General features: G+C 39.0%; 1 protein-coding gene across 9 annotated transcripts in view; it reads left to right on the top strand.

Annotated features, from left to right (window-relative positions):
* ITSN1 (intersectin 1) overlaps nt 1-26,775 on the top strand; it is a 254,134-nt gene that overhangs the window by 61,461 nt on the left and 165,898 nt on the right. For all 9 annotated transcript variants that reach the window (XM_050784632.1, XM_050784630.1, XM_050784631.1 and 6 more), the window contains exons 2-4: nt 12,197-12,256; nt 14,591-14,683; nt 15,992-16,055. In XM_050784632.1, coding sequence (XP_050640589.1) covers nt 12,229-12,256; nt 14,591-14,683; nt 15,992-16,055 — 185 coding nt within the window. In that variant the 5' untranslated portion in view covers nt 12,197-12,228. The remainder of the gene's footprint in view (nt 1-12,196; nt 12,257-14,590; nt 14,684-15,991; nt 16,056-26,775) is intronic.

Genomic DNA, 26,775 nt, shown 5'->3' with positions numbered 1-26,775 from the left:
TTTTTTTCTGAAAGCCTACTCATATTGGAGGCCTTTATAACTTGCCTCTTGATGTATATATATTTATTTATACAAATCAAACGCTGATGTCTGTGAAGTTTCATATCATCTTTTCTATTTGAATTTTGTTCATATTACTTTTCGCCCAGGCTGGAGTGCCATGGTGCAATCTCAGCTCACTGCAACCTCTGCCTCCTGGGTTCAAGTGATTCTCCTGCCCCAGCCTCCGGAGTAGCTGGGATTACAGGCCTGTGCCACCATGCTGGCTAATTTTTATATTTTTAGTCGAGATGGGGTTTCACCATGTTGGCCAGGCTGATCTGGAACTCCTGACCTCAAGTTATCTGCCCACCTCAGTCTCCCAAAGTGCTGGGATTACAGGCATGAGCCACCAGGCCTGGCCAAGTTTTTAATTGATGGCATTTTAAAGTATATCTCATATTTTATACTTTCCAGACATTTTCCCCACTTACATGAAATTGAAAATGAGAATATAGCTGTTACTTGTTACTTGGTCATAAAGGTATTTGGAAAATCACTGATCTTAGAATTTTAATAAAAGGCATTTATTACAAAAATAAAAACCACTGGATATATTGAACTTAAAATGAGTAATTAGTATTTTCCAGTAAAGCATTTTGGATTCAACATTGACTAATGCTTCACCCTACCTCACTTCTGTAAGAAAACCTTTTTTAAAAAGAAATTTTATTTTTGTCAGCTTTAGTAAATAATGTCATTAAGGATTCCTATTCACAATCTGAGATCTGCCACTTAACTTGCTCAAAAGCCTTATGGTCCACACCATTTGTTCCATCCTTTCAATTCAGGTTTTATTTATTTATTTATTTGGAGTGCAGTTGCACAGTCTTGGCTCACTGCAACCTCCGCCTCCTGGGTTCAAGTGATCCTCCTGCCTCAGCCTCCTGAGTAGCTAAGAATGCAGGCGTGCACCATCATGCCCAGCTTACTTTTGTATTTTTAGTAGAGAAAGGGTTTCACCATGTTAGCCAGGCTGGTGTCAAACTCCGCCTCAGCCTCCCAAAGTGCTGGGATTACAGGTGTGAGCCACTGCGCCCGGCCTCAATTCAGTTTTTAACTTGAGCTTAAACGAGTTATTTTTTAAAAGTTAAAATCTGTGTTGAGACATATCAAGAAATGCTACATCTCTTGGGGGAGAGATGTGAGTTCCATCAGCATGGATACTCTAGTTTATAGTGAACTGTTAGGAATGCTGTATTCTTGACTCTTTATACTTAGTGTTTTCTTTGTGGCTTGTGACTCTCTTTTCAACTTTATTAATAGGTAATTGAAGTGTGCTAAATGCATATACTTATTTTTTATTTTTATGTTTTTTCAATTTTTTATTTTTTGTGGGGGCGGGGGGTCTCACTATGTTGCCCAGGCTAGTCTTGAACTCCTGGCCTAAAGTGATGCTCCCACTTTGGCATCCCAAAGCACTGGGCTTACAGATGTGAGGCACTGCACTTTAAATGCATATATTTAAAATGTACAGTTTGGTTAGTTTTGACATAAGCATATACCTGTGAAATCATCCTTCCCAAGAGAGCAAACATTTCTGTTCCCCCGAAAGTTTCTTATGCCTCTCTGTTTTGTGTCCTTTCTTCTCCTCCCATTTTCAGGAAACCACTGATGGGGTTTTTGTCACTATAATTAGTTTACATTTTCTAGAATTTTTCTGAAAGTGGAATCATAGATATATACTTCTTTTTTAACCTGACTTCTTTCACTTAGCATAATAATTTTGAGATTCATACATGTTGTTGCATGTGTAACAGTTGGTTCCTTTTTATTGCCAGGTAGCATTTCATTGTATGGATAGATCACCATTTGTTTATTCATTGATCAGTTGATTGACATTTGGGTTTCAGTTTTTGGCTCTTAGAAATAAAGCTTGATAGAACATTTGTGTAAAAATCTGTGTGTAGACATAAATTTTCATTTCTCTTAGCCAGATACCTAGAGTAGAGTGGCTAGGTGGAGTGGTAGCTGTGTAATGTTTTAAGAAAACTATATTTTAAAAAGTTTGTACAATTTTACATTCCTCCCAGCAATGTGTAGAGCTGTTCCACGTCCTCACCAACACTAGATGTGGTCATTCTTTCTCACATTAGTCATTCTAGTGGAAATATAAGTGGCATGTCAGTGTGATTTGAGTTTGTGTTTCCCTGATGGTTAATAATGTTGAACATCTTTTCATGGGTTTATTGCCCATTTCTAGAAGTTATTTTACATCTCAACCATTTCCTCACCGAGCTGTCTTATTCTTAAATTTTAAGAGTTCTTCATGTGGATACAAGTCCTTTTTCTAATGTACGTGTTGCAAGTGTTTTCTTTGTCTCTGTGGTTTATTTTTTTGTTTTCATAATGGTTATCTTTTGAAGAACTGTTTTGTTGTTGTTTTTTTTTACTTTGAAGCCTAGTTTACTAATTTTTTCTTTTATAAATCATGCTTCTTTGTGTTTTGAGAAATTGTCTAGCCTAAGGTCAGGGAGATATTCTCCCATCTTTTAAGATTTTTATATGAAGCATATATGGTTTTGCATTTAGGCCTGGGACGTGTTTTGAATTTATTTTTGTGTATTATGTAAAGTGTCAGTGTTGGTCTTTCTCTCCACCTGGATATCCAGTTAATCTACTTTGTTTGTTGAAAGACTTTTTTCCTCCAGTGATTTGTCTTTACAACTTTGCCAAAAATCAGTTAACCAAACGGGTAGGTCTTTCTGAACTCTTCTTTTCTGTTTTATTGATCTGTCTCTTTACACCAATCACAGAAGGCCTGGACAACTGTTGTTTTATAGTAAATCTTGAAATCAGGGTAAATCTTTCAACTTTGTTCTTTTAAAAAGCTGCTCTGCTTATTCTAGGTCTTTGCTATCAGCTTGCCAATTTCTGCCACAAAGCCTGCTGCAATTTTGATTGGGATTGCATTGAATATACAAACCCTTTGGAGATAATGGCATTTTCACAATATTTAATCTTCCAACCCATGAACTTAGTATCTTAGTACCATTTACTTAGGTCTTCTTTAAGTTTTCTTTGCAATATTTTGTAGTTCTAAGTGCAGAGGCCTTGTATGTGTTTTTTTGTTTGTTTGAGACGGAGTTTCACTCTTGTTGCCCAGGCTCGGCCTCCCGGGTTCAAGCGATTTTCATGCCTCAGCCTCCCAAGTAGCTGGAATTACAGGCATGTGCCACCATGCCTGGCTGATTTTGTATTTTTAGTGGTCAGGCTGGTCTCGAGCTCCTGTCCTCAGGTGACTCGCCCACCTTGGCTTCCTGAAGTGCTGGGATTACAGGTGTAAGCCACCGTGCCCAGCCTGTCTTTTGTTAAATTTACATTTAGAAATTTTACATTTTTTGATGCTACTGGAAAACAGTTGTTTTTCTTAATTCCACTCTACAATTTTTTACTTGCTAGTATTTAAGAATTCAGTTCATTTTAATACATTAACCTTTTATCCTGCAGTTTTGTTAAATTCACTTATTGAATATAGTCATTGTTTTCTAGATTCTCTGGGATTTTCTTTATAAACAGTGATATCTATAAATAAGGAGAGCTTTATTTTTATTTTCCAATCTTTATGCCTATTTTTTGCTATTTCTTACCTTAATACTTTATTGAGTAGAATCTCCACATCCATGTTGCATAGAAGTGGGAAAAGCAGATATCCTTGCCTTCTTCCTGATCTCAGGCTGAGAAGTTCAGTCTTTAACCATTAACTGTGATGTTAGGTGTAGGTTTTTCATGGGTGCCCTGTATCTGTAGAAGTTTCCTACTAATTCTGATTTGCTGAGAGGTTTTTTTTTTAAAATCATGATTGAAGGTTGAGTTTTTGTCAGAAGCTTTTAAAAAGATACCTATTCACATGATCATCTGGGCTTTCTGCTTTACTCTGCTAATATGGTATATTACATTTTCCGAATGGTTTAACCTTGCATTTCTAAGATAAACTGTTTGGTTATATTTTAGTATCCTTTTTGTATGATATTGATGTTCAATTTTTAATTTTTGTGAATGATTTTTGTATCTATCTTCTTTAGGGATCTTGTTCTATTATTTATTTTTTGTAATGTCTGTGAGGTTTTGGTGTTATAGTTGTATGACCTCAAAAAGTGAGGTGGGCAGTGATCTCCTTTTTGTTTGAAAAACTTTGCATGATTTTTGTATTATTTCCTCTTTGACAGAATTCACCAGTGAAACAGACTATGGCTTTCTTTTGGGGGAAGTTTTGTTGTTGTTGTTGAGATGGAGTCTTGCTCCGTCGCCAGGCTGGAGTGCAGTGGTATGATCTCGGCTCATTGCAGCCTCCGCCTCTCGGGCTCGAGTGATTCTCCTGCCTCAGCCTCCCGAGTAGCTGGGACTACAGGCACGTGCTACCACACCCAGCTAATTTTTGTATTTTTAGTAGAGACGTTGGCTAGGATGGGCTCGATCTCCTGACCTTGTGATCCCAAAGTGCTGGGATTACAGACGTGAGCCACGGCTCCCGGCTGGGGAAGGTTATTCATGATAAAACCAGCTTCTTTAATAAATATAGGAGTATTCAGATTCTCGTATCAATTTTAGTAAGCTTTATTTTCCAAGAAATTTGTTTATTTTATCTACGCTGTCAAATTTGTTGGCATAAAGCTGTTTTTACTATGTATTATTTTTTAAATGTAGGATTGATGGGGATGCCCCTTATTTCTATGATTTTTTTTCTCTGTCTGTAGCTCGAGGTTCATAAATTTTTTCAAAGAACCAGATTTTGATTTTGTGATTTTCTCTATTGTCTGAATTTTTATTCATTCTGCCATATCATTGTAATTTCCTTTCTTCTACTTATTGTTGGTTTACATTTCTTTTTCCAAGTTTTTTTCTCTGTTATTGTTTAGAGTATTAACATTTAATGTAATTATCGGTTGTTGGAATTAGACCTGCCATCTTCCTATTATTGGTTTTGTTTGTCCTTTCTGGGTTTTTTTTTTTTCTTTCTTTCTTCTGTTTCTTTTTTCTTGATGTCTTTGGATTTTTAACATTCCATTTTCATTTGCCTCTTGACTTTTTGGCCATATCTTTTTCTCTGTGTGTGTGTGTGTGTGTGTGTGTGTTATGTAATTGCTCCAGGTGGTAAATATATTTACTTAACCTTTTATAATCAACTTAGAGTTAATATTTTATCACTTCATGTAGAATGTAGAAGGCTTACAGCCATATAAGTCCCTTTACTCTCCCCCCAGAGACATTTATGTTACAGTTATCATATGTGTTATATTTATGTTGAAACCCTACTGCAAGGGTTACAATATTTGTTTTCAACAGTCTACATATTTTAAAGAGCTTGATAGTTGTATGACCTTAAAAAGTGAGGTGGGCAGTGATCTCCTTTTTGTTTGAAAAACTTTGCATGATTTTTGTATTATTTCTTCTTTGAAAGAATTCACCAGTGAAACAGACTACGGCTTTCTTTTGGGGGAAGTTTTTGTTGTTGTTGAGACAGAGTCTTGCTCGGTCGCCAGGCTGGAGTGCAGTGGTGTGATCTCGGCTCACTGCAACCTCCGCCTCTCGGGTTCAAGTGATTCTCCTGCCTTATTTTAAAGAGCTTAATAATATAAAATAATTTTATATTTAGTCAGATGTTTGCAATTTCTTTTGCTTTGCCTTAATTCTTAAAGATCTCAGTTTCTCTCTAAAATTTACATTTGATTCTTTTTAAACTAGTTTTTCTTTCTCTGCTGATAACTTGTATATTTCCATTCATTCATTGTTTGTCTCGTGGAAAGTAGGTGTAATGGCTGTTCCACAGTCTTTGTGTGATAATTTCAACATTTTCATTGTCTTGGAGTTGGCATCTGTTGACTGCAATTTTTTTTTTTTTTTAGAATTTGTCAGATTTTCCTACTTCTTTGTATGTCCAGTAGTTTTGGATTATATCCTGGACCTTGTGAGTTTCATGTTGTATAGATGTTGTGTGCTGTTGTAATCCTCTGCAGAAAGCTGTTTGTTTCAGTAGGTATCTAACTTGGTTAGATCTACCTTGGTTATATACCATACTATAAATTCTCTGTGTTGTCTGTGGACAGGGGTTCCTTTCTCAGGTTAGTTTTCAAGACAAGTGCTGTGCTACTTTGAGCCTGCCGTGCATATCCATATCTCAGGTGTGAGCCTGAGATGAGCAGGAATTCATTCACACAATGGCAGGTCCCCGTTTCTAGCTTTTTCCTCTCCGGTTTTCCCCACACTTTACAGCCCACAGGTGCCTTTTTCATTAATTCCTTTAACCACAAAGACTGTGTTTCTGCTGGAGTTTTAGTCTCTGCACCTGTGCTTCACTGCATAGCTTCCTGACTGGGGCCCGCCTGTGGGGCAGAGTTGTAGAGAAAAGACGGAAAAAACTTTTTACTCCATGAAAAGGAAACTTTTAGAAACTTTTTACTCACCTCCCAAATCTGCCTACTTTTGTTTACTTCTTATTGTCTTCAAGTATTATAGTTATATTTTGTATTCTGTCTGCTGTAGCAGAAGCAGAACTCTGGTTTGTGACATTTTATTTTATTTTTATTTTTGAGACTGAGTCTTGCTGTTGCTGCCCAGGCTGGAGTGCTATGGCAGGATCTCGGTCACTGTAACCTCTGCCTCCTGGGTTCAAGCGATTCTTGTCTCATCCTCCCGAGTAGCTGGGATTACAAGCGACCACCACCACGCCCAACTAATTTTTCTATTTTTATTAGAGACAGGGTTTTATCATGTTGGCCAGGCTGGTCGCAAACTCCTGACCTTAAGTGATCCGCCTGCCTCAGCCTCCCAAAGTGCTGGGATTCCAGGTGGGAGCCACCGCCCCCGACCAGGTTTTGTGACATTATTTAATGTCTTGGATATGTGATTATTCTTTTTCAACATGGTAGCTTTTTTTTTGTTTTTGAGACGGAGTCTTGCTCTGTCTCCCAGACTGGAGTGCAGTGGCATGATCTAGTCTCACTGCAAGCTTCGCCTCCCGGGTTCCCGCCATTCACCTGCCTCACCCTCCGTAGTAGCTGGGACTACAGGCGCCTGCCACTACACCCAGCTAATTTCTTTTGGTATTTTTAGTAGATACGGGGTTTCACCATGTTAGCCAGGATGGTCTCGCTCTGCTGACCTCGTGATCTGCCCGCCTCAGCCTCCCAAAGTGCTGGGATTACAGGTGTGAGCCACCATTCCCAGTCTCAACATGGTAGCCTTTTACAAATTACTATATTTTTTTCAGATTATAGTAATTCATACAGCAAGCGTATGTAACAGTAGGACAAAACACCTTAAGCCAAGATGTCATCTCCATGGTCTGTCCAGGTAGCATAGAACAGAAAAGGAGATGTGATTGAAAGATGTTGCTTCGTCTGCATGTTACTACTATCGTCTGGGGTTCCTTAGGAGCCAGGGAGAACCTCGCTGTGATTGGCATTGGAAAGACCTGTGGTTAGAAGAAAATTATGTGGGAAAATTCCAGCCTCATCTTTAAACCATCATTTGGCTATTGTGTTAGTGAATAAGTCTGAAAGGTACATCTTCATTCATACATAAACATAATTTAGTTTTCATTAGGTGGATTCTTTGCTCACATCCAGCTGAGAACATGACACTAAAGAAATAGGGCTTTAATTAGGGAGGGAAAGAGAGAGAACGTAGAGTCCCTTTGGTTGTCACTTAAGAGATAGAGATGAAGGAGAAGTAGAGTTGGAGGTCAGAAGGGCCAGAAGGTAAATGTAGTCTAATATTGGTCATAGTGAGGTGAAGGCTTTTGGGGTAGAGATTCACCTAGGGTGAGAATTATTTCCTAAGTTCTAGAGTAGGATGATAAATAACAAATAGTCCTAGGTGCTTTGTCAGGAACTGATAATGACTAAAGTATATTTTAAATCATAAGAGTTATACTTACGTTTGCTGCTGTGATCCTCTCACAGTAGCTGTGAAATATTTAAAGTAAAGCGTAAAATTATTGTATCTATAAGTAAAAATGGTCTCTTTTTAATGCTTTCAGTATCATAGTTTAGTATGAAGCTAATGCTAACTTCATAAAATCATTTTTTCCTAAGATAATTTTCAAGATTTATAGGGAGATAGAAATGCATACATTTCCTCTGGATTTGCCATTTCTTGCATAGTATTATGTATAATATTTTCTTAAACAAAAAATTTAAAGAAAATATTAACAAATCAAACCTAGCTGTGTAGTGAAAGAATAACATGCATATATGAATTGTTCTATTGTACAAATTCTAGGATAATTCAGTATTTGCAAATATGTCACTATAATTCAGAATGTAAGTAAAGGAGAAATTCATTACCTCACTAGATGCTTAAAGAGCTTCTGAAAAAAAATTTAGCCATTTCTTAATAAAATTATAAAAAATAGGAATAGAAGGAAACTACATAAACATGGTAAATAATCTTTACTAAAATACAACAACAAACCAACCTATTAAAATATGAAATACCAAAACTATCACTGTGAAAATCACAGGCAATACAAAAATTATTGCTATCACAACTGTTGTGTATAGCTTAGTATTATTGCTTTGAGCTAGTAATGTAAGGCTAAATTCTTTATTTCCAGAAGATATACATCTAGGAAATCTAAGAGTTTCATTTGTGAGACTATTAGCACTAATAAGAAAGTGTGGTAAAGTAGCTGGATACAAAGAAGAGAAATCAATAACCTCTTCATTTTGCAACAAAGTAAAAAAACGGAAGTAAAACTGAGCAGAATGTATTCTCATATATATTAAATATCTGTTATACTATGCATTTAAAATCAGAGCTTAGCATTTTTGGGAAGCTCTACAAAAAGATATATGACATGTTGATTCCAAAAGGATTTTATGAGGACTAAGTGAGATAAAACACACTAAAATTTTTAAGAGAATTATCAAGGTTGCCATACAGTATATTGAATGAGAAATTGTGGAGGAAAAGAAGGGCAGCTGCAGTTTCTAAAGGGAATCTACAGTGAGAAGTAGTCTGATTCACAACTGGATTTACAGACCCCTGGTTAGATATGGTGTCCTAGAGTCTGCAGTTATCTCAAAGGAAGCTTTAAAATGTTAATTCATAGCTGTGCGGATGGGGTGGTGTCACCTGTAATCCTAACTACTTGGGAGGCAGAGGCAGGAGACTTACTTGAACCCAGGAGGTGGAGGTTGCAGTGAGCCAAGATTGCGCCACTGCACTCCAGCCTGGGGAAAGAGCAAGACTCTCAAAAAGTAAATAAAATAATAAAACACCTAAATAAATAAAATATTAATTCATAAGGAGAAACATAACAGTAAAGGAGACAATGACCAAAGATTTTAACAATTTTTCAAAACAGAAAGTGAATGGAGGAGTAGTAACTGAGTTCACAGAGGAAGATACCACCTAAGTACGTGCAGAGGTCAGTTACGGAGATACAAATCGGCATGCCCCAGGGATATCTTGAGAGCGTTCCAGAGCGTTCCTTGTGCTTGGAGGCTCCACATATTCAAAAAGGCTGAAGTCAGTTTTACAGCTCACAGTGCACATGTACCCTAGAACTTAAAGTATAATAATAATAAAAAATAAATAAATTAATTTAAAAAAATCCATATCCAGATCTTTTAGACCTTTCTCTCCTATACCCCAGCAGATGGGTAACTACTTCAGTCCCCTGTGTGCTGGGGAAATGGGAGGAGCACTAGAACCAGAAGTGCTCCAGACTAGAGAGGTGAAGCACACGATTGAAAGTCAAGTGAGCCTGTACAAGTCTGCACACTGAAGTGTAGGACCTTACCTGCTCCTTCCTTCCTTCACTCCTCCTCAAGGCAGCACTTACATGAGTTGATCCCTTCGCACCCCACCCAGCACTTCGTTCTGTCTGGCAAAACTTAACAGCTTCGATGAAGAAACCTCCACATACTGAACATTTGGAGGTCTCCCAATGAAAAGGGGACTCAATATACCTGATCGTTTTACAGAGAAGCCCATCAGTCAACAAACCTGCCACCCACGCTGAGCTTGGGCATTTTTTTAGTGCCTCACTATTAAATATGGAGGCACATCCGGGGGTCACTAGATATATGAGGAAAACCTTAAAAGTGAAAGAGATGGCCAAGACGGGCGGATCACAAGGTCAGGAGTTCGAGACCAGCCTGGCCAACATGGTGAAACCCCATCTCTACTAAAAATACAAAAAATAGTCAGGTATGGTGAGGCGTGCCTGTAATCCCAGCTACTCAGGAGGCTGAGGCAAGAGAATTCCTTGAACCTGGAAGGCAGAGGTTGCAGTGAGCTGAGATCGCCTGGGCAACAAAGCAAGACTCCGTCTCAAAAAAAAAAAGTGAAAGAGACCCAGTCAATGAGCCAATGAACGATAAAGGAACCCAGAGGAATCCAGTGATCCAAGAAACAGAAGAAGAGAGAATGAGAAAGTGCTTTTGGAAATTTAAAAATGTGGTAGTTGGAAAAAACTTCTGTGGACAAATTGGAAGATGAAATTGAGATGTATTAGGGCAAGAGACTGTCATTTTTTTAAATCTAAATTTAAGATTTTAAATCTGTGAGTAGTACTCATTTATTTATTTATTTTTTTAATTTTTATTTTTGAGACAGGGTCTCACTCCAGTTGCTCAGGCTGGAGTACAGTGATCTCAGCTCACTGTAGCCTTGACCTCCCGAGCTCAGGTTATTCTGCCGCCTCAGCCTCCGAAGTAGCTGGGACTACAGGCTCATGCAACCATGCCTGGCTAATTTTTGTATTTTCACTAGAAACAGGGTTTTGCCATGTTGCCCAGGCTGATCTCGAACTCCTGGACTCAAGTGATCTGCCTGACTCAGCCTCTCAAAGTGCTGGGATTACAGGTGTGAGCCACTGCGCCCAGCCAATACTCATTTTTAACTGTGCATTTACCCTGTTAAACATAAGGAAAAATATTCACTAAATCTCGGTTTTTTTGAGACGGAGTCTTGCATTGTAGCCCAGGCTGGAGTGCAGTTGTGCGATCTCAGCTCACCGCAAGCTCCACCTGCCGGATTCACGCCATTCTCCTGCCTCAGCCTCCTGAGTAGCTGGGACTACAGGTGCCCGCCACCATGCCCGGCTAATTTAAAACAATTTTTTTTATTTTTAGTAGAGACCGGGTTTTACTGTGTTAGGATGGTCTTGATATCCTGACCTCGTGATCTGCCCGCCTCGGCCTCCCAAAGTGCTGGGATTACAGGTGTGAGCCGCTGCACCTGGCCCTAAATCTGGATTTCTGTTTTTAGTTAGAGAAGAGGACTGACTTTTTTTCACATCGGCTGTTCATGAGTAAATAATGCCTGATGGAGATTTTTGGACCATTAAATTTGTGTTTGGTATTCTGGGACAGATGTTAGTGTAATATGCATTGTTTACAGTCTTTCTCAAATTCTTTGTGTTTATCGTGGGAGAAAGGCTGTGGAGTTAGCTGTCCTGCTAACTCCACAGCCTTTGGTCACCAAACGAATGGTATTGCGCTAATCACGTACCGCCTCTGATTTTCATTTTCCTGATCCATAATATGGGGATGGTAATAATGGTAACCTATCTCATAGGGCTGTGATGATGAGTAGAAGAGATAAGACCTGTGAATTACGTAGTATAATGTGTAGCATGTTCTAAGTGCTCAATGAAAAGAAGCTTTGATTATAACCATCAAGTAGATGGACTGGTATTTATAGATGGTTAAGAAAAGGGTACAGTCAGCCCTCCGTATCCATCGGTTTCACAAAGTCTGTAGCTTCAGCCTACCACAGATTGAAAACATTTGGGGAAAAAAAAATTGTGTCTGTACTAAACATGTACGGAATTCTAAGCATACAGTATAACAGTTGTTTACATAGCATTTACATTGTATTAGGTGTTGTAAGTAACCTAGAGATTAAAGTATGCGAGAGGACTTGCTTAGGTTATATGCAAATACTGTGCCATTTTATATCAGGGACTTGAGGATCCACGGATTTTTTTTTAATCCATGGGAGGTCTTGGAACCTATCTTCCTGGGATAATAAGGGACAACTCTGTATTTAAAAAGTAACACGTGAATGAATGAATTCCTTAATTGTAGAGCTATGCTCTGGCTCTAGTGTTAGTCCTCTGACCATTAAAGACAGCATGTTGGTGTGTTTATGATTATACAGGAATTAAGTTTTCATAAACTTAAATGTTGCATTTCACTTACAGGCGTCGATTAGCAAGGTAAAAGTAACAGAACCATGGCTCAGTTTCCAACACCTTTTGGTGGTAAGTTTTCAGAAATTTCTCTTTTTAATGTACTTTGGGACCAGATTTTAAAAACTTGATATTATGGCAAATTTAAAATTAAAAAGTAGAGAAAATAATGTAATCAACCTTCATGTATTCCATCATATAGTTTCATTAATTATCAACTCATGCCCAATATTGTTTCATCTGGATTCTTTTGGAGCAACTCCCAGGCATCATATCATTTCATCTATAAATATTTTAGTATGTGTACCTAAAAGATAAGAAAACATTTAAAGACAACTTCAGTGGCATTATCACACCTATAAAAATTTACAATACCGGGCCAGGCGTGGTGGCTCATGCTTGTAATCCCAGCATTTTGGGAGGCCAAGGCCGGTGGATCACCTGAGGTCCGGAGTTCAAGACCAGCCTGGCCAACGTAGTGAAACCCTGTCTCTACGAAAAATACAAAAATTAGCCGGGCATGGTGGGGGGCGCCTGTAGTCCCAGCTACTCGGGAGGCTGAGGCAGGAGAATGACATGAACCTGGGAGGCGGAGGTTGCAGTGAGCCAAGGTCATACCACTGCACTCCAGCCTGGGTGACAGAGCAAGACTCCATCTCAAAATAAATAAATAAATAAATGTACAATACCATATTATCATACCTATAAAATGTTTGCTATATCTAGTCTGTACCTTATAGTCTTCGGACATTTCCCTGATAGTCTTTAGACATTTCTTGTTATGATTTGTTTGTTTAAATTGGGATCCAAATAAGATACAAACATTGCAATTAGGCCATGTCTTTCCCAAGTCTCTTAGTGAATTTTACCCCACTCCTCTGTTTTTTTATCAGCAAGTTATTTTTTGAAGTGATGGGGTTGTTTACACTTTTTCAAAGCCTGGATTTGAAGCATGACATTTTTGTTTGTTTTACTTTAATTAAACTAAACATAAGTTTGAATCGTATCAGTCTGCATAAAATGTGTTTTGTGGGTAATTTTTCCTAATGTTATTAGGAAATTGTTAATTGTTCTTGCTTACACCCAAGTTACTTTTTAACAAAAATACTTATTAAAAAGTAGTACTTATTAAAAAATACTTATTACAAATTTATATTAACGGAGTACTCTTGGAAGCTGTCTAATCTCATCATGAAGAGAGTAAAAGTCTCTGTGGGATTCTGGTGCAGAGATCTGTAAACTTTTCAGAATTACTATTCTATTTTATTTTTGTTCCCCTTAATTACTGTACAATTTTTGGTTTTTGTTTATAGTTACAGGGATGAATTCTGACAGGGCAGTGAAAATTTCTTCTAGAAGTTCAGACCTGTAAGGCCTGTGAGGGAAGGGGTCATCTCTGTCTTGCACACCACTTCATCCCCACAGTAAATGTTTTTCCAGTGACTGAATGGATTTTTACTTTGTCGGTCAGTGTTATACCAGACCCGGTAGAGAGGAGAGATGCAATGTTTAGATGTTTTTGCTGATGTGCTGGGCACATTCACATTTTGTGTGAAACATACGTATTGTGTGTTCCCAGTTTTGTGGAAGGTGTCCAAGCTTTTGAAAGCTTTCCATGTATATAATCTAGAATTATTTTAGTCAATTTGAGGAGACCTAGGACTAAAGTCAGCAAGATCTCAGTCGTGAGTGGACATGTAGTCAGCCTAAGAGCTGAAACTGAAGGAAAACCTAAAACTCATTCTCTTTGGCTATTATTTCATATCAGGACATCCCTGCCCCTCTTGTTTTTTTTTAACTGTGCTTCCTGCATACTGAGATACCCATTTTTAAAAACAGCTTTAGTGAAATATAATTTATATTCCATAAAATTTACTAGCTTTAGCTATATAATAATTTTTAGCAAATTTATAGTTGTGCAACCATCACCACAATCTAATATATTAATATTTTTATCACCCCCCAAAAGATTTTCATGGATATTTATCACACTCAACTTCTTCTTTCATAACTTTTGGCTGTGGCATTTAAGGCACATTTTGCACAGTGGGTAGCTTAAACATTTAGGTTTAAGTTAATTTAGTCTGTTGCTTGGGTTTATGTAAGTAAATTATTAATTTATTATAATCTTGCTAACTTATAAGACAAGTTGCTAAAAAAGGAATGTGTGCCTCTTCTTTCCTTTCCCTCCCTTTCTCTCTCTTTCTGTTTCTTACCTTTTGTGTCCTGTTTTACACTTAATTTTCTAACGTTATATGCATAACTTCCAAGGACAAGCAGATGTGACTTTATCAAGTCTTTATAATACATAGACAGAATCTTGAAGTGCTGTGGAAATAGTATGTGAGAGCATTTTGTTTTGCTTTTCTCGCTGAATAATTTGTTTGTCTTTTCTTTGGATTTTAGGCAGCCTGGATATCTGGGCCATAACTGTAGAGGAAAGAGCGAAGCATGATCAGCAGTTCCATAGTTTAAAGCCAATATCTGGATTCATTACTGGTAATCAGAGTCAGCATTTTTTCATTTTTACTTATCAGTAATGCAGATGTCTGTGGAAACTCTATTATGCAAAGCCGAGATGGGCAAATATGACCAAGGAGAGACATTTACCTATTTTGCCTTAACCTTGTGCCTCTCCTTTTATAATTTTTTTACACGTAATGGAATCATACCTTGTTTGCAATTTTTAGTGCATGTCAAACCACTGGTTTGTGCATATAATTTATGGGAATTTGTTAAGATCAAAGGACCAGTGGTTCACACCTGTAATCCCAGCACTTTGGGAGGCTGAGGCGGGCAGATCTCTTGAGGTCAGGAGTTCCAAACCAGCCTGGTCAACATAGTGAAACCCCATCTCTACTAAAAATAAAAAAATCAGCTGGGTGTGGTGGTGAGCGCCTGTAATCCCAGCCACTTGGGAGGCTGAAGCAGGAGAATTGCTTGAACCCAAGAGGCAGAGGTTGCAGTGAGCTGAGATCACGCCACTGCACTCCAGCCTGGGTGACAGAGTGAGACTCCATCTCAAAAAATAAACAAACTAATTTTCCTGTTTGATTATTTTTCAGGAATTCACTTTAGAAAAAATGGAATCTTTATTTCCTGGGGAATTGTTCTGCTACCACGCCCTGCTATTTTTTTTTTGAGACAGAGTTTCGCTCTTGTTGCCCAGGCTGGAGTACAATGGCATGATCTCGGCTCACTGCAACCTCTGCCTCCCAGTTTCAAACAGTTCTCCTGCCTCAACCTCCCAAGTAGTTGGGATTACAGGCACCCACTACCACGCCTAGCTTATTTTTTGTATTTTTGGTAGAGATGGGGCTTCACCATGTTGGCCAAGCTGGTCTTGAACTCCTGACCTCAGGTGTGGTTCTTAATCATTGTTATTTATTCTCCGTAAATATATCAGAAGTACCCAGAATTTGGAGTATAGGCATTGGGAATGGCAAATAACTTTTTTTATAAAGTGAAAGTATGGGTCATCAGTTTCCTAAGGATTCCTATAAATGTGCTTTTGCACAGTGGGTAGCTATTCATCCTTAGTTAATAGCAGATTAATTAAAGTGGAAAATCTATGCTGGGAAATAGTAGGCCTTTATTGAGATGATTTTTTTTAATCCTAAAGTCAGTGCTGATGGATTGTTTTACTGTTGCCTTTGGGCTTATCCTTGGACTTTTATAATGCACTCAACTCAGTATTTATAGTATTACCAGCCTCTTTTTAAATTTCGTAATTTTGCTGTTAGAGGATTTCTGTTAGCTGTTGGAATTTTTTTTTTTTTCCTGAAACTTTTTCCATTTAATTTACAGGTGATCAAGCTAGAAACTTTTTTTTTCAATCTGGGTTACCTCAACCTGTTTTAGCACAGATATGGTAAGTTGGAATTTTACATAAGCATAAGGCAAAATAAAATATCATTTAGTTCTATATGTTAATATGATTTCTTATGTTTTAAAAGGAGAACATGTATTTCTAGCCTGAAATATCTTGTTACTTCTTACCAGAGAATGATGTCTGAAAAGTGTCTTTCTCATATGGAACTAAAACAAAACAAAAAAAGTGGTGATATTTGAATGACAACACTGTCAAAAAGTTGAATTTCCATGGAGACATCTAAATTTTGGTGTTCTTTCACCAGTTAGTTTTGGCTTCATCCATATCACCCATATTTATTTGAATGTCCCACATTTCTTGCTTTATAATGGAACGATTTTTTATCTTTCATTGACTGAAGAATAAAGGGTAAAGAAAATATTAGAGTTAGTGCATGGTGAATCCATAATAAATAGATAATATTGAATTCTTCGACTATCACAAATAGGCATTCAATCTTTTAAGCCACAGGAAATACAGAGAGTATAATAAAAAAAGGGTGGCAAATACAGGTTTGGATTCTAGGCTCATGGCTTTGGAGAGCAATGCTGAATTCTGTTGTCCTCTAAGATGTCTCATTTTTTCACCAAGGGTGCTGAATACTTCACTTCCCTGAGTTAATTAGTGATGTGAAGGCAGCTCGCTGTGAAGAAAGAGCATGTGATTTGTAGTCTACACCTGAGTTTGAATCCCAGATGTACCATGTTCAGTATGTCTGATTTGGAGATACAGTTACCCTCTTTTACCTCAGTTTTCTAATCTAGAAAATAGGAATGCTTATAGTTTATGAAAGTTGTTGAGAAGATTCCAGAAAAAGCAAGGACTTATTGTTGCTCCTGTCACAGAATAGACCCTCAAAATAAAACCCAAAAAGCTATAATCTCCAGGGACTGGGTATTCTACATAACTAAATTTTCCAGCTGATTACTTCGTCCTCTTAAATGACCAAACTTTTACATTTATAATCTTATAGAAATTAATAAAGGTTGATAGAGCTTTGTGTTTCTTTTAAGCACAGTCTACAGAACACAGTCTAAGCTTTTCTTGGTGAAATGTCATCATTATGAAAATCAGTTACTCATCCTGAAATAGCAAAACTTACACGGTATATATATATATATATATGTGTGTGTGTGTGTGTGTGTGTGTGTGTGTGTGTATTTGGATATATTTGAATTGAGATGAAATGATACCAGATCCGTGTGCTTTTTTTGGGTGTCCGCTTTATTTTCTTTTTCCTGGTTGTCAGCATATTGGCCGCCAGACTGTCTCTAAACTAGTGTGCTTGCTCCTCTGAAACCATTCTGATTCTAACTTCTGATCTATTAGAGCTGAAAAATCAGATAACCAAGCGGTTTTGGAATTACAGTTTAAGTAAAGTAAAAGGCTCAGATGAAGAAACAGCCTGCAAGAAAGAAGTCATGCACAAGTGAGCACAGAAGTGCTGTTCTGTCAGTTAAATGTGACAGTTTAAACACAAGACCTGTGGCACCTGTGTGAACGTAACAAGCTTCTTTTGCTTCGCATCTCATACATGATCATGTCTCACACCATCAGGACCTCTCACTGGAACCTTCTTCCCCAGACTTAACTTCCTCCACTGGATTATGCTTTTATGTTCTATTCCCAGTTTTTGAAAGTTGATTTATTCTTTCAACACTGAAAAATTATTCATCAGATATCTACTATGGGCCAGGGACTGTTAATAGGTGCTTGGAATATAGCAATGAACAAAATAGACAGAATCCATTCTTTTATTGAAACTACAGTCTAGTGGAGGAAGACAATAACAACACAAAAATTGTCACGTGGTAAGTGTGATGGAGTAAAACAAAATACACTCTAATGAATTTCATTTTTTTTTCTTCTGTTTTTTGTAGAGATGGGATCTTGCTATGTTGTCCATGTTGGTCTCGAACTCCTGGACTCAGGCCATCTTCCTGCCTTTGCCTCCCAAAGTGCTGGGATTATAGGTGTAGCCACCATGCCTGGCAGAGACAACTGTCTTAATTGAAAAAAGTGACATTTGGCTGGGTGTGGTGGCCCACTTCTGTAATCCCAGTGCTTTGGGAGGCCAAGGTGGGAGCATTGCTTGAGCCCAGGAGTTTGAGACCAACCTGGGCAACATAACGAGCCCTTATCTTTAAAAAAATTAGGGAGGCCGAGACGGGCGGGTCACGAGGTCAGGAGATCGAGATCATCCTGGCTAACACGGTGAAACCCCGTCTCTACTAAAAAATACAAAAAACTAGCCGGGCGAGGTGGCGGGCACCGGTAGTCCCAGCTACTCGGGAGGCTGAGGCAGGAGAATGGCGTAAACCCGGGAGGGGGAGCTTGCAGTGAGCTGAGATCCGGCCACTGCACTCCAGCCTGGGCGACAGAGCCAGACTCCGTCTCAAAAAAAAAAAAAAAAAATTAAAAAAATTAAAAAAAATTTTTTTTTTTTTTGGAGACGGAGTTTTGCTCTTGTTGTCCAGGCCAAATTGCAATGGCACGATCTTGGCTCACTGCAATCTCCGCCTCCCAGCTTCAAGCGATTCTCCTGCCTCAGCCTCCTGAGTAGCTGGGATTACAGGCCTGCACCACCACGTGTGGCTAATTTTGGTATTTTTAGTAGAGACGGGATTTCACCATGTTGGTCATGCTGGTCTTGAACTCCTGACCTTGTGATCTGCCCGCCTCTACCTCCCAAAGTGCCGGAATTACAGGCGTGAGCCACCGTGCCCGGCCAAAAAAAAATTTTTTTTTTTAATTAGCTGGGCATTGTGCATGCCTGTAGTCTTAGCTGCTAGGGAGGCTGAAGCGGGAGGATTGCTTGAGCCCTGGAGTTCGAGGCTGCAGTCAGCTATGATTGTGCCTTCTACCTAGGTGACAGAGCAAGACCTTGTCTCTAAAAAATAGAAACAGTTGTCTTAACTTTCTGAAGTATTTTTACCTGAGTGGCCCAAAGTCAAGTTTTTATAGTGACCATTTTTATTAATTAAAGATGGTAATTTGGCAATCTTAGATTGAATCAATTAATCTTTAATTTTTTTCTTACGTTTTGCTAAATAAGTTTGTGATGGCATATTTTACTATCAAAAAATGTCTGAAACTCTCTTTTTCCCAAAAGAAGTACCTTTGAAAAGTCATTGGAAATTCCATGAACCACTGATATCCTGCCCAGATGATGGAATAATGCAGTGCAAAGTATGAGTTTAGCAAAATCTGTCTTTCAGCTAAGCTGACTGATACTTACTCACATAGTAACCCTGGGCAGTACTTGATCTTTTAAAGCCTAGGGGGTTTTTTTATTTGTTTTTTTGTGTTCATATTTTGAGACGGAGTCTTGCTCTGTCGCCCAGGCTGTAGTGCAATGGCATGAACTTAGCTCACTGCAACCTCTGCCTCCCAGGTTCAAGTGATTCTCCTGCCTCAGCCTCCCACGTAGGTGGGATTATAGGTGCCCACCACCATGCCCGCCTAATTTTTGTATTTTTAGTAGAGACAGGGTTTCACCATGTTAGCTAGCCTGGTCTCAACCCCCTGACCTGAAGTGATCTGCTTGCCTCGGCCTCCCAAAGTGCTGGAATTACAGGCGTGACCCACCACAGCCGGCCAAACCTAGGTTTTTAAAATTGCAACTAATAATAGCTGATCTAAAGAAGCAGCCCTCCCAAACCCCATACTATTCTTATGTTCTTCTGTGATTTTTCTGGTAGGGTCCCAGGGTAAGTCCTTACTCCTTTTAGTAGAGAGAGTAATGGGTTTGACTCTGAAGTTTTAGGCAGTCCTTGTGTCAGTCATCTGGGGAAGAAGATAATTTTTTGCTTTTTTGTTTGTTTTTGAGACAGGGTCTTACTCTGTCACCCAGGCTGGAGTGCAGTGGCATGATCATAGCTCACTGCAACCTCAACCTTCTGGGCTCAAACAGTCCTCCCACTTCCGCCTCCTAAGTAGCTGAGACTACAGGCATGCATCACCAGGCCTGGCTAATTTTTGTATTTTATGTGGAGATGGGGTTTTGCCATGTTGCCCAGGCTGGTCTTGAACTCCTAGACTAAAGCAGTCTGCCCGCCTCAGCCTCCCAAAGTGCTGGGATTATAGGCATTAGCCACCGCATTCAGCAAAGAAGAGAAGTTTGGATTGAGAATTGGAAACTGTCTGGTTTCTCTCTGAGCTTTACTTACTTTGTTCTGGAATTTGTTGCAAATATTTGAGTGATATGAACTGATGGACAGTATATGTTAGAAACCTTTATTATGTTTTATTTCTGTGTAGAAAATATATTCCAGTTAACTAATTTGTGAACTTTTGAACTGTAATCTGTTAACGCTTTGGGGACTCCTTGTCTCTCCTAGCTGATTTCCAATTAAGAATATAAGAAAACCTTAATTCTCAGAGGATGGAGTCAAGTCAGTTGTGTGTAATGCCAAATTATAACTGTGGCCAAAGATGATACATCTTCCTAGAAATTGTCTTATTAATAAGGAGCTGGAAGGAGGTTGGCAGATATCCTCTTGGCAATTGAAGTGCTTAGAATTTTTCCAACCTTGCTGTGATGTGGAGGGGAGGAGAATAAAGCAGTGGGAATAGACAAGAGCCAGAAGGTACAGGAAGGAAAAAGAGACAGTGGTAAAGAGGCTGGATGAGGGCTCTGGAATCTGAGACGGAGGGCCAGCAGAAATGGAGAGAAAAGAGGGAGCAAGGGAGCACTACCTGGAAGTGGGCCCTGAGAGGAAAGAAGGGAACCACACACATGAAGGCAAGGATTAGATCAACTTTATGATCTGGTTCAGAATGGGTGGGTCAGAGCAAACAGCCATATATTAATAGTTTGTACTTAAGACACTCCTGAGTGTGTGTCAGAAGGGCCTTCAACCCCAACAAGATCAATTTGCTAAACTCAATACAAAAAAAAAAGAAAAAAGAATAAGGCATCCTGGACTCTTGATCCCCTCTCCTCCATCCCTCGTTCCTGAGCCTTTGCCATTTCAGTAGTTCATGGCATTGAACTAAGATGACATCTTAGTTACCAGGCTGCCCAAACCAACACCTGGGCACCACACTTGATTTCTCTCTTTTCTTCGCCCTGCACACCCAATCCATCAACATTACTGCATTTACCAACTTTATCCCCAGTCTGGCCACTTCTTTCCTACTGCTACCATCCTAACCTGTCACCTCACCTGGGCCCACTGTTCAAGCATGTGGACTGGATTCTCTCTTTCACACTTGCCCCTTTAGATTCTAGTCTCCAAACAGCAACTGGAAAAACCTTTTTTTTTTTTTTTTTTTTTTTTTTTTGAGACAAAGTCTCACTCTGTAGCCCAGGCTGGGCAGTGGTGTAATCTGGGCTCACTGCAACCTCCGTCTCCCGGGTCCAAGTGATTCTTCTGCATCAGCACCTTGAGTAACTGGGATTACCGGTGCACACTACCACGTCCGGCTAATTTTTGTATTTTTCGTAGAGATGGGGTTTCACTACGTTGGCCAGGCTGGGCTTGAGCTCCTGACCTCAGATGATCCACCTGCCTCAGCCTCCCACAGTGCTGGGATTATAGGCATGAGCCACCGCGTCCGCCAGGAATAATCTTTTGAGGAGTGCAGTGGTGTGATCTCGGCTTACTGCAACCTCTGCCTCCTAGGTTAAAGCAATTCTCCTGCCTCAGCCTCCCGAGTTGCTGGGACTACAGGTGCGTACCACCATGCCCAGCTAATTTTTGTATTTTCAGTAGTGGGGTTTCACCATGTTGGACAGGATGGTCTGAATCTCGTGACCTCGTGATCCGCCCACCTCAGTCTCCCAAAGTGCTGGGATTACGGACTTGAGCCATCCTGCCCAGCCTTCTTCCTGTTCTTTAAATGGGCCAGGCTTCTCCTTGCCTCGGGGTCATTGTACTTAGTGTTTCCTCTTCCTATAATTCAGTTGCTGTAGTTCCTCACATCACAGGTTCATTGCCTTTCAGGTTTCAGTTCATATGTCACCTCCCCAAAGTGGCATTCCTGCCCACCTCTTCCCTTTACCTTGGTAGCACTTATCACCACGTAGAGTAATCTGGTTTGTTCTCATTAGTTCTACTTGCACTAAATTATAAGCTCTGTGGTGGCAGGAACTGTGTCTTTTTCATAAATGTAACCCCAATTTCCAGATAGATGCCCACCCTCCTCCCCCCAATAATTGGTTTTTGGATGAATGAGAATGAATGTTTGACGAAGCTGGTTTAGTTTGCGCTGCTGCTGGGTCTCACTTCCAGCCCAGGTGGCCGCAGGTGAGAGATGAGCAGCCTGAGGCCAGCCTTTGTGGATGAGCTAGGCTCTTAAAGGAATCTATAGATGCCAACACTGCGGGGAATGAAGTGGGCCAAGAGGAGCCTGGCCTCATCCCTTCATCCTGTAACACACACACAGTAGTTTCAGAGTTGTTACATTCACCTCCACTGCAAACAACAAATTTAGGCCTGATGCTGTGGCTCATGCCTGTAATCCCAGCATTTGGGAGGCTGAGGCAGGAGGATCACTTGAGCCCAGGAGTTTGAGACCTGCCTGGGCAACATAGTGAGACCCCATCTCTACTTAAAAAAAAAAAATTATCCATGTGTGGTGGCGCATGCCTGTAGTCTCAGCTACTCAGAGGATGGGGTGGGAGGATCACTTGAGCCAAGGATTCAAGCCTGCATTGAGCTATGATCATGCCACTGTACTCCAGCCAGGACGACAGAGTGAGACCCTGTCTCAAACAAGCAAACGAAAACAACGAACCTAGTAAGTAGTGTAAACCAAAAAGTATCTGAGACAAGAGATCTCAATCAGTTTAGGAGTTTATTTTGCCGAAGTTAAGGACATGCCAACAGGAAATAAGCACAGAATCACAGAAACAGTCTGTACCTTTGTCCAACGATGATTTTGATGGCTTCAGTATTTAAAGGGAACAGGTAGGCTGGAGGGCAAAGAGGGAGGATATGGTAATCCATATGTTGCCAGAGAAAAGGAGCAGGCAGGGGAATAGTCAATTAGGTAATAGTAAATCAATAAAGTGCTCAGTAAGTCGTCACTTTACATAAGATAAAATGGAACATAAAGTAGCCACCTGTAGAGATATTTGACCTTTTATTTGTAGCTCTCTGCTTAGGAACAAAAGGAATGACAGCTTCTTGCATGACTCAGCTTTCAGCTTGCTTTTCTATCTTTTGCATAGTGAATTGGAGTCCTGAGTGTTTCTTTTCCTTTCACAGTAGAGTTCAAGATTACTTTGTAGTTCCTTTTGTTTTTAAACAGAGGACATATAAAGTGCTATGTGAAGTTACTTGGACTAGGCTTTTTTTTCCACCTCGTAGGTGGATATGTTACTTATTTATAATATCATTAGGTTTATTTTCATTTTTATTTAATTTAGATATCACTCCTCATCTTTGTGGACTTCATTTATTATTTAAATACATAACAGATTTAAAAGGTTCTAAAAGCCAAAACTCAACCAAAAGGTGTGCTCAGACAATGTCACTCCCTTTTCTATCCCTGTACCCTGTTCCTACCCGTTGTATTAGTTTCCTGTTACCCTTCATTTGTTTATTTTTGTTGGAAAAAGGCAGGTACATAATGTATATAATGTGTATGTATTCATATTTAAATTACTTCCCTTCCTCCTTACATTAAGGTAACCTGCTATAAATGCTCTTTGTTCTTTTCTTTTCTTTTCTTTTCTTTTTTTGAGATGGAGTCTTGCTCTGTCACCCAGGCTGGAGGTGCGATCTTAGGTCACTGCAACCTCTGTCTCCCAGGTTCAAGCAACTTTCCTGCCTCAGCCTCCCAAGTAGCTGGGACTACAGGCACCTGCATGCCCAGCCAATTTTTGTGTTTTTAGTAGAGACAGGGTTTCACCTTGTTGATCAGACTGGTCTCGAACTCCTGACCTCAGGGGATCCACCTGCCTCAGTCTCCCAAAGTGCTGGGATTACAGGCATGATCTACCGCGCCCAGCTGTAACTACCATATTTCCATAAATTTCTTAGAGTTTTCATTACCAGGGATTCCCCACAGTTATGTTTATTGAGAAAAGCATTTTTTGAGTATCACGACATTTTCAACCAAATGTTGAGATTATGGTGTGTGGTTTAAAGTCAAGTCCCTAAAACCTCATGATTAAATTTCTTCTCCTCACCCATGGAAACACTTCTGTAGGATGCCTTTAGAGTCTAATTAAGCCATTACCTAAAGTCTTCTCCCCTAACCTACTCATCGTCCCACATTGGATATTCCTGTTTCTCACCATAGATCACATTGGGCAGTGGTGTGGGGAATAGGAAGTGGGCACCTGCCTGACTGATTGATTGGTTTTAGTATGCATGTTGATGTTGATTTTGATTAATGGAAACTCTTCCCTGCCAAACCATTTTAAACAATTGCGTATATTTTTTAAAACTACTTAGCAAAAGAAGGAAGTTCACCATTTCATTTACTTAATTTCCTTTATAAAACCTGAAAGGTAGTACAAAAATAAAGCAACTAGAAACCAGTTTCAATTATGAACATAGATGCAAAAAAAATCAAAATCTTAGCAATTAGAATTTCACAATGTGTGAAAAGAATACACCATGACCAACTTTATGCCAGAGGTGCAAGATTGGTTTAGAGTCAGTCGAAAAATTCTATCAACATTAGTCATTATTTCAGCAGATAAAAGGAAGAAGAAAACTTGTGATTGAATCAGTAATTACAGATTACACACCTGATGAAAAATACAGTAACCATTTCTAATAAGTAGAAAGGAAACTACTTAAATATGTGAGACTATTATCCATGAAAAGAGTCAAACTCTAAAATATTTGAAAAGGTTTATTCCGAGCCAAATATGGTGACCAATGGCCTGTGACACAGCCCTCAGGAGATCCTGAGACCATTTGCCCGAGGTGGTTGGTATATAACGTGGTTTTATACATTTTAGGGAGACATAAGACATCAATCAATATATGTAAAATGTACATTATTTCAGTCTGGAACAATGGGACAACTGGAAGCAGAGGCTTCCAGGTCATAGGTGGATTCAAGATTTTTTAATTGGCATTTCATTGAAAGAGTTATTATCTAAAGAGCTGGAATCAACAGAAAGGAATGTGTGGGTTATCATAAGTGGTTTTGGAGAACAAAGTTTTGTCATGCAGGTGAAGCCTCTGGGTAGTAGACTTCAGAGAAAATAGATGGTAAGTATTTCTTATCAGACTTTAAGAGCTTCCTTTATCAGTCTTAAGGCCTGTGTTGATGCTAATGTTGGTCATCTGGGCCTGAAATCCAAAAGGGAGGAGGGTATAATGAGGCATGTCCAACTTCCTCTTCCTGTCATAGCTTGAACTAGTTTTTCAGGTTAACTTTGGAATGCCCTTGGCTGAGATGAGGGGTCCGTTCAGATGGTGGGGGGCTCAAAATTTTGTTTTTAGTTTACATTATTTTCCAGAAATCACTACCAACTGTCACTCTAAACAATGAACTCTATTAACTGTTAGCTCTAGTAAATCTACTGTTCCATTTAAACTCAGAACTGAGCAAGAAAGCATTCAGTAATGTCTTAGAGGCAGTAAAACCAATAAAAAAGATTAGCCTAAATATTGGAAAAGAAAGATAATGCTCATTTTTTTCTAGTTATGTGATTGTATACTTAGTACACCCAAGAGATTTTAGTTTCAAAACATTAGTAAGACTTGTAGGAGTCTGGTAGGATAGCTGAATACAACCTAAATAATTTTTTAAAATAAAAAATGTTTCTATGCTTGAAATAAGCACCTAAAAAATGGAAATGGGGGGAATGTTTCATCTAAAATCTGGCAAAAATGATAAAATTCTTCAGAATACATTTAGCAAGAAAAGCATATTATATGAAAAAAGTGATACAATTTTATTAAAGGAAATAGTATATTTGAACAACTGGAAAGATTCTCTTTTCTTTGGTTGGGTAAACTATTGGTGCAAAAGCAATTGCGGTTTAATCAGTTCTCCAAAAATCCCCTTCTGAGGCAGTTTTTGGATCCCAGTAGGGTTGTCTGTATAATAGGTAAAATGATCTAAATGTTCATAGGAAAATAGACATCCATGAATAACCAAGGGAAAAAGAAAACCTTCCCAGACCTTCCCGGATCACAATATGCTAGAGAGCCAGTGTGATCAAATCATTGTAGTATCGACCTGGAAATTGTTCAGTCAGAACAGATAGTCCAGAAATAGTTCTCACTTCATATGAACATTTGATACATGATAAAAATGTATATTAGTTTAGTGAGAAGAAGAGGGATTAATTAATAAATATTAGTGGGAAAGCTAGGAATCCATGTGGAAGAATATGACTGGACCCTGGAATAACTACCCCACCCCCACACACAATTACTGGTTTAAGGATTGAAATGAAATAAAATAATACAATGTTAGAAAATCAAGGACTAAAAACCTTCTAATCATATGATAAAAGAAATATTTTATATATGAAAATTTAGAATTTCTATGCCATAAATATACATAAATCAGATAATGAATTTTTAAAAATCTTTCAGCGGTCAGCAGATAATTTGTGATACACTACGAGCTCTTATAAACTAACAACAAAAAGACATGCAGTATACAGAAAATTTGGCAAAGGATTTGAATAAGCAGTTCATAGAAGTGCAAATCCAAATGGCCACAAAATACAGAAAAGTGATGCTTAAATTCACAAGTAGTGAGAAGAGTTCAGATTCTGAATTCATTGCTGAGGGGC

Source organism: Macaca thibetana, chromosome 3 (assembly GCF_024542745.1).
Source record: "Macaca thibetana thibetana isolate TM-01 chromosome 3, ASM2454274v1, whole genome shotgun sequence".
Classification (NCBI taxonomy): Eukaryota; Metazoa; Chordata; class Mammalia; order Primates; family Cercopithecidae; genus Macaca; species Macaca thibetana.
The sequence above is the reverse complement of the archived record's forward strand: the minus strand, read 5'-3'. Positions and strand labels throughout refer to the sequence as shown.